We start from the raw sequence: 9,063 nt of genomic DNA, 5'->3' as shown, positions 1-9,063 counted from the left end.
AACACTAGCTTTCCCCGTCCCGCTCTACCGCTACAGAAGGTCTGTATAGTGTTTAAAAATGAACAACACGTTTCTTGCATTCTCAGTTTTGCTGTTCCCGAGGTATTTGATTCCGAGTTGAAGCTATGTCAACTGTTCTATTAAAGCATTGCCCACAGCCATCAGAACATCCTGCAAGGAACTTCCGGTTTAATTTTCCTGACAATGTTTTGGCGATGGTACGGATCATGAAACTGTTTGTTGTATGCGCGCTATAATAAGGTATCAACATTGCATTGCAGATCCATATTCACTGGGACAGACGTACACAATCCGTATTCAAGAGGACACACGTACACAATCTGTTTTCTACGCTGTGGACCCATCCGAATAACACATTCATACAAACACGCCACGTCACTCAGTGACGTCATATATACGTAATCTACTGACGTCATAGTGCACGTCACAATATGTCTCCATTATGGCGACGAACAAACATACCTTCCACAATTTGTGCTGCAAAGTAGCAACAATGTGACAGGATTGACCCCTGACCTCAGCATATCGACATGTGTTAAATTGTTATCATAAGTAATTCTATTCCTGTTCTCTGTGCCCCAAAGGGGAAGGGGCATCTATTACGGTCATAATTGAAGCCGTACTCTGGTATTTTTTACCAAAGCTAGCACCACTCGTATTTGATAAAGGCGTACACACAACACACGTTTTTCTTCCAGAGAATACGAATTCCGTGTTTGTACTGAACACAATCATTTCCACGCATGACCATTGTACACACATTCAGGTCTGACTAGCGTGGCACATTACAGAGGTAAGGATCTGGCGAGAGATGAACACCACATCTCCGCGAATGCACAAATTAATAAATACAGGTATGCACGCAATATCAGCAATGAAGATGGTTATCTCCGCACACTCTGTCAAGCATAACACGGAGCTCCCAACGAATGTCACTCATATAACCATTCAAAGAATTGAATAGGTTTCCCATACTGTGTTCTAAGCCATGCATGTTGGAAATCATTTCTCTTGTTTTATGTTCAAACCGGTCTGACCCAGACTGCAGTTCACTCACATAGTGTTCATGTTTGGACGTTAATCCATTGAGATCCCGTATCTCGTGCCTGTTTCTGATCACCATATCCCTGTAGTTACTCAAGCGTCTATCCATCTTATCAAGACGCATAATCAAAGCCTTTTTCGCTTCATATTCTGCCATGACGTTCATAGGCATATCGCTATAAGCTACACTTTGTAATATCTCTAAACCGGTTATTTTACCGTTTTGCGAGTTAATGCGATTGCGCATCTTCCTATATTTACGTTTCATTACTGACACATTTTTCTCAATGCTTTTCAACTTTTTCCTATAACTACTATTTCCCGACCTTACGCCTGACCTCGATTTTTCCAGTCTGTCGACTTTCTTTTGAAGATCCGACACAATCCTCTCTAGTGATAGTACGTCCATTGTTGCCGTGGTAGACGAAGGCACTGTTTGTGCAGTTGTCATGGTAACTTTTTCTGTCCTCACCGGCATGGGTGTTGTTGATGTAGCTGCGATTGTTGTTATTGTTGTTTCTGGCATGGTAATAGCGTTAATTTCGTCAGGGGAGGTCCGAGGCTGGGGGACGCTTGTGACATTTTCCACATCATTATCTGTTTCATGTGTCGAAACAGTTGCATTCGTTGTGTCGATGGAGTTATTTCCCTTACCCGGCGTGTTGTCCCAAAAACCCGCTTCAGTTTCATTCACAACCACTGAAATATTTCTCAGATTCGTTGAAGGTGATACACTGTTCAACACAATATCCTCGTCCGTCTCATTTTTCAACATAGTATCATTACCAACCAAAGCATCACTTTTCAACACAGTAACATTTCCCCATGAAGTATCCGTTTCCAACAACGTATCATTTGTCAAAAGTGCATCTTTTATCAACACTGTATCCGTTTTCAACACTGAATCATTTTTTAAAACAGTATCCGTTTTCAACAGGCCGTCACTTTTCAACAATGTATCATTTTTCAACAATGCATCACTTTTTACATTGTCAATGACAACCGTGTCGTTTTTCACCACATTTACAACCAGAGATTCATTTTTTACAATCTCCACATCCACAGAAAAACTCTTTGAAGTATCTTTAAACACTTTACCCTTTTTCTTGGGTTTTCTTTCTTCTTTCAAAACCTCGTTCCTGCCCTTGCCCTTAGACACAACCTTTATCCTAGCCGTGCCTGTAGTCACTTTGTTAGGGTGGATTTCCTGGGTATTTTGAACATCTTCAACTGTTTGCCTAGCAACAAACGCTTCTAAATAGTTTATCCTATTGTCATGGTCTTTCAGTGCAGTCCTAATTTTTCGAGATTCTTCAACAATAACATTTTCAAATTTTTCCAACGCCGGCAGCAAAACCAGCAAGGCGTCGTCGTCGCTTCTCTGAATTGTAGCATTCATTAGCGACGAGAATATCCCTTGCATGTAGATCATTTCGACGTCTTCAGGGTGAAGCCTTTCCAACGATCTAGGCACGCGACGCCTTGCACTAGCACTGCTTGGTCCCTCCTTTGATCTCATTTGTCCAAAACTAATCAACAGTGATGTCATGCCCGTCAAAAACACCAAGGCACTGGCCACGTGTATGACATGAGCCAGAGTTGGTCTGGCCATGCTGCTCGTGTAAGTAGTGGTCACTATCGCTGTACAGTTACACATGCCATGTAGGTGGCGAGGAGCGACATCGCAAGCATCTGGAAGGCTACCCGCGTTCCGCCTGTAGGCTGACTACTTCACTGAGCTCGGTAACTGTAAGCATGGCCCGTCGACAACGCGCCCTACCAGCCGGCTTGACTATACACTCAAGCTCTATTCGCGGGAGCGGTTTTTGCAAACACGTATACGAAACGGCGACAAAAAATCCTTGCGTTTTGAATTTTGTAATGAAACCTTGAAATAATCGTGGGAAATAGGGCTGAGTGTCAATCTGGCATCCTAATTAGTCTTTCGACTTATTTATAGTGTCAACACCACATATTTAAAGAGCCTCAAAGATTTGAAACGAAAACATGTGTTCAAGCTATCAAACCAATCAAATTTTCCGGGTGAAAAAAATTGCACGTTCGCTAGAACCGTATTTGATTTTACTTCAGAATTCTTTGAGAGCAGTGTAAGTGGGGTCGTTGATACTATAGATGTCACTCGTGCATCGGAAGCGGCCATGCTTCATAAGTACGCTGACGGAGCGCTAGTGAGAAGAGCTTGCTTCATTCACCGTCACTCCACAGACGGGAATGTGTGAGATGCTCTTGCGCCGTGGAACGCCCGAGAGGTCCTCAACACTTGGGATTATGACGAATGGTTAGAACGAACTTGTCTCATAAAGATGAGTTTGTTTTTGCCGGTGTCTCACAGATACGTCGTCTTGTCAAAAGATTCTATATACCGTTGACTTATGTTCAGGGAATTGCCTCTTCAAACTGTTACACGTCTGTTGTTTGAGCGTGGATGGGCTCTTCTGTTCCTCTGTGACCTTGATCTGTGGCCTGAAAACAGTGAAAGGCACGTGGAGGTGATTGATGTAAACTATATGTACATGCCCATAAACAACAAATCTGTATTGTGAATTAAACCGGGTGCTCTATCTTGTGGTTCCATCACACCTGTACCCCGTGCACAGCTGTACACACAAACAACAACAGGATTTGTACACCCAGTACATACCTTTTTACATACATCCCACCTACCAGCTGTTTATACCCAACACGTCCATTGTATTAACACGAATGACAGCTGTATTTCCCTGTATACACCATAATTACCAGCTGTTTATACCCCGCCTACAAACTGTATACATTCCCATAACAGCTGCATTCCCCATGTAACACCTCACACACCAGCTGTTCATACCTCGCATACAAGCTGTATACGTGAGTATAACCGCTGTATTCCCCTTGTATTGCGTATGTGTACACGTTGTATAAATACATATAAAAGCTATACTCCCCTGTATACACCCCGTGAACCAGCTGTTTACATCCCTCATGCGAACTGTGTAATATGTATAACAGCTATATTTCCCTGTGTACCCCACATACCAGCTGCTTTTGCATCGCATACAAAGTGTTTACGTACGTACACATGCAGCTGTATTCCTCTGTATACACACCACATACAAACTGTTTACATACAGATGTTTTCCCCTTGTGGTGCCTATGTATATACCTCCTCAGTATACCCAAGATACCCAGCCATTTTCACTATATACACATTTTTCAACCCGAATCGTGTTTAATGGTCGTCTCAGGCAGTCATTTCAAGGTCGTATCAGATGGTTACACTATATAATCAGAAATGTGCATTTAAGTCCCCGGGATGTGATTTTGATAATTTCTAAAGCAAGGGTTTGAAATAACTTTATTCTGCTGTCACTCACCAGCTTGACGGGTTTTTTTTCCCACTAGGCTACGCTGGATGGCTGTGAAGACTGAGATCGTTTGTCAGTATGAACCATGTGTTCGTCACAAGACTAGTACTGCGGGCAGCGCACGTGCAATAAGCTTTTCATGAAAATTGGCCAGGTTACGGCCATGTGATGTCAATGCGCTCACTATACCGTGTATCCCATGGAGACCTTGTATAAGGCACAGGGACCAAGTGTCACCGATCGTTATATATTATTTGAAAAGATATTTTGCACAAAAGCGGTTGATAAGTTGGAGAAACCACTCCTAGACAAGAGATGTTTTACAAGAGATTGTAAACCCTGAGAGTCGGCATATCCCTCCTCGCAGGGATCACAATCTCTTGTAAACCCTCGTAGTCGTGTTTTCGCCTACACGTAAGAGCATATTCCCCACGTATCGCCTGTGTACACACACACACACGCACCATAATCGATTCTGGGCCAGACAATCCAGTGATCAACAATGATCTGCGCAATTTGGATACGACTGGTGTCAATCAAGTCAGCGAGTCTGACTACCCGATCCCGTTAGTCGCCCCTTAAGACAAGCATGGGTCACTGAAGACCAATTGTAACCCGGATTCTCACGCTTTAACCACTAGGCTACCCCACCGCCCACGGTGCTCATGATATCAACCGCTGGCCTAGGCTGGACTCGTGACATCACCAGAACACTGGAACATAGTCAAACGCCCTTACCAAACTACTATGTCTCCAAGTAAAAGCTGAGTCCCTACGTATTGCTGCTTAAGTCAGCGTTTTGAGGTTGAGTCGAACTTGGATGAGACGAAGTATTTACGTCCGTCCCTTCAACATCGATATAATGGTGTTTGATTGTAACAGACAGTTTCTAATATTTAAACAACAAACAAATTTAACATTACTCCCCTCTCTAAACAAAAATATTTCTAGGCCTGTAACCTTCCCCAACTCAACTCGCCTGCATCCTGACATTCATAGAAGCTTATACATACAGACACCATTTCCTTCACCGAACTCTTGGCAATGCTTGCACACCTTTTCCGGTGATAAACTTTGACGTGCTTACAAAATCAACAACTTATCAAATCAAGAAATAGCTCGTGTCTTTGATCGTTTCCTGCATTCGGCTGACGCTTGCGGTGTCGTCTTACTTGGAACATATTCGTTTATTCTTCCAACTGACACGCTGAGATATGTTTGTAATATTAAGGCATATTCCCAAGTGTCATATATCTCAAGAAATACACCGACTCTGCATGTCAGTATGTTAGACATTGGGCTGGTGCTTCAGCTGCTCTGCCACACCGATTACTCTTTAAGGATTCCACTGGGAATAGGCCTCGGTCGGAATGGCAGCAGTTACATTGGAACTCCAGGTCATACTCCTGGAATATCAATAAAGAGTGAGCGAGTACTGTTTTACGCCGTTTCAGTAATATTCAAGCAGCATCACGATGGTGGAGACAAGAAACACTCTTTGTACCCATATGTTGAGGTGAAGAGAGAAGGTTTCAGCCACTTGGCACCGCGCTGTATCAGTGAAGAAGACAGGTGTCACAAAAGAAGTCCTTTGATCGTAGTTGTTTCCTGATACACCCAGCACTTCGCATAAGAAAAGAAACAGATCTTGACATCTGAAGTTCACAGATGGTGACATCCGAAGATCACAAACAGATCGTAACATCCGAAGACAAAAAACTGATCGTGATATCCGGAGATAACAGATCGTGACATCCCTGGAGCGATAACAACAGATCGTAACATCCGAAGATAACAAACAAATCGTGACATCCGAAGATAATAACAGATCGTGACATCCGAAGTTCACATACGAATCGTGACATCCAAAGATAAGAAACAGATCGTGTCATACGAAGTTCACAAATTGATCGTGACATCCGAAGTTTACGAACAATTTCTTGTGTTAAGAGTTTATTAGGGTAGTAAGACATAGGGGGCATTGCTGATTTTATGCGAATGTTGATTACAGGCCTTCGAGACAGGAAAAAAACATGATGGAACAACAATTACACGAAAAAAGCGTGATGTCCAACATCATGTGTGGTAATACACTGAAAATCAGTTGAGATGAAAGTTCACCCAAATCGTGTAATGTTCTTCTGTAACGACAAAGTACCAAATACGTCGGATTAAACTATATCCGACTTCATCGTACTTCCGCCGTTAAGCGCTGAAAAATTGGACCAAGTTACCGTGGTTTCAGTAGCACGTATGCTAATTGGTTTTAAATCATTTAAGCTGAACGCGTATAAAATACGATATTTCTCCCTTGGGAAAAAAGTGCAGAATTATCAGATCCGGTCCACCTGTTCCCGAGAGGACACTGGCGCAGGCGTTAATACGTGCTGGATTAAGTACGAGTGCTAAACACAGCAGTTTTGACATCTGCTACATGGGTTATCGAATTACACAATGTCTAAACATACATAATGTACCTCCGGCACCAATGATCGTTAGCCAACGCCGCCCATTCCCGCCATACAGGGCGCCCACCCCATCAATGCACCGATATTAATAACATCGTATTTCCCAGAAAACTCCTTACATCTGCAAATCTTAACTGGCATAAGTCTTCTTTAAAAAACGAGAACAGGCATGCTGTATTTAACTTTTCAAGTCTTATGGAGTTGTACTTCAAGCCTCAAAGACGTTACGGCCAGCAGGAATATCATTTAGCTTTTAACTTCAGAATGGAAATACCGTAAATGTTTCCTTAAGCGAATGCCTCAGTAAACTCCAATCATGAAATGCCTGAAACCTTTGGTTGGAGTTTATTAATTTCATTAATGTTTACTCATGTTTGTGTTTACGCGACGTGTCATCGTAACCCAATTGAGTAGATCGATGTTCATGATGTTGATCACTGGATTGTCTGGTCCAGACTGGATTATTTACAGAAAACAAAAAAACCGCCATATAGCTGGAATATTGCTGCGTGCTGCGTGCTGCGTGCTGCGTGCTGCGTGCTGCGTGCTGCGTTGAATAACAGCTCACATGACAAAACAACATAGGCGGTATATCTATAAGTTTTACACGTCCCTTATTTCGACGAGTTTGGCCGTGTGTGGAGTGAGTGAGTGAGTGGGTGATTCCAGCCGGCGTCAGCGTTCACTTACTGGCCTAATATGTAATATGAGAGAAATAGTTGATGTCGGCGTGCATGACCTCATTGCAACGTTTTTGACTATTAGAATGTCGCCATTTGAGCCAAAGGAAGATACAAGTTAAACCGATATGAAGTTTAGACACTGCTATAGAAGGGTTTATAACACGTGTAGAAATTAGACTCGAGTCCGAAACAAACGGATTTTGCATATTATCATATGTTTGTTTATTTGGTAAACGTCGCACACGGTAATATTCAAGCCCTATGGTGACGGTCTGTAAATAGACGAACATGGACCAGACACTCCTGTGATCAATACAGGGATGTAGTTAACTGTTCTAAATAGTTGGGGGTAGGGGTGGGTACCATCAACGTTAAAAGAGTGTTAACTCAGTACTCTGATGTACAAAATATAATCGGTTCTAGCGGGGCAGCTAAGATTTCAAACAACAGCACACTCTGTCACACCTGACATAACAGCTGATAATGGAAAGGTAAGGTGTCAGGAAATAGTTCCTGAAAGAATCACAGCACAAGTTGCGCTTTAGTATCCATACATCAAAACAAACACCTTAGCAGTGCTTGATGGCACTGTGGAGAAACTGATAACATTCGTAACAAGGGAAGTTCCTTGCTGTGTCAGCTGTCGGTGTGGGTGCATTTAACAATGGATGAGACAGGCTTTTATCTAATTACTCATAGAAATCTAATCCGTAGAGGTGCAGTGTTTACATGTGCATCATGGAAACCCTAACATCCGTATAAAAAATCGGAAGAATCTGCCGCACGTGCTTTTAATGACTTAACCCTTGTACTTCTGTCGGTTTTCCGATTCTGTTGATCGGAGAAGGCACATAAGAAAAGGGTTAATCATATAGACGAAAAACATGGGAAAAAACTGTTTAAAGGGATCGAATGGTGCCCCACAACGGGTGGTCTTTGAGGGCTGAAAAGAACGTTTTCGAAACGTGCCGTAAACGACGTGGTGTTGCCGTGGTGCACGCGAGTGTTTGGTCTTACATCTCATCTGGTTAATGTGCATCACAGAACATCTAACTTTGTTTACTTTAAATGTCGAAATGTTTTTCTTTGAAATATCATACTACTGAATTCTGTTTTTGTTTCAAATCAGAAGAATGTATGTGTTGATATAGGATTCCCAACATCATTAGCATGAGCTAATTGCTCCGGTTTGAAAGAAAAAGGGGAAAGCGAGTTGTAGATGTAAGTATCTCCTAGTGAGTGAGTGAGTTTGGTTTTACGCCGCTTTTAGCAATATTCCAGCGATATCACGGCTGGGGACACCAGAAAATGGGCCTCACACATTGTACCCAAGTGGGGAATCGAACCCGTGTCTTCGGCGTAACGAGCGAACGCTTTAACCACGAGGATACCCCACCGTCCCTAGTATCTCCTATGTATGTGATAAAACAATTAGACTGTGGCCCAAATATGCCTCCACAGTACCAACCATGCCCAAAATAT

At 42.6% G+C, this 9,063-nt stretch overlaps 1 protein-coding gene across 1 annotated transcript; it reads right to left on the bottom strand.

The window, feature by feature from the left end:
- Positions 1-707: 707 nt before the first annotated feature.
- On the bottom strand, positions 708-4,510 carry LOC137258920 (uncharacterized). The gene is made up of 2 exons (XM_067796616.1): positions 4,440-4,510; positions 708-3,549 (listed from the first exon to the last, which is right to left on the bottom strand). The coding sequence occupies exon 2, from the start codon at positions 2,720-2,722 to the stop codon at positions 890-892; it is 1,833 nt and encodes a 610-aa protein (XP_067652717.1). The 5' UTR covers positions 2,723-3,549; positions 4,440-4,510; the 3' UTR covers positions 708-889.
- Between the last annotated feature and the right edge of the window lie 4,553 nt (positions 4,511-9,063).

This window comes from Haliotis asinina, chromosome 12 (genome assembly GCF_037392515.1).
Source record: "Haliotis asinina isolate JCU_RB_2024 chromosome 12, JCU_Hal_asi_v2, whole genome shotgun sequence".
Lineage (NCBI taxonomy): Eukaryota > Metazoa > Mollusca > Gastropoda > Lepetellida > Haliotidae > Haliotis > Haliotis asinina.
The sequence above is the reverse complement of the archived record's forward strand: the minus strand, read 5'-3'. Positions and strand labels throughout refer to the sequence as shown.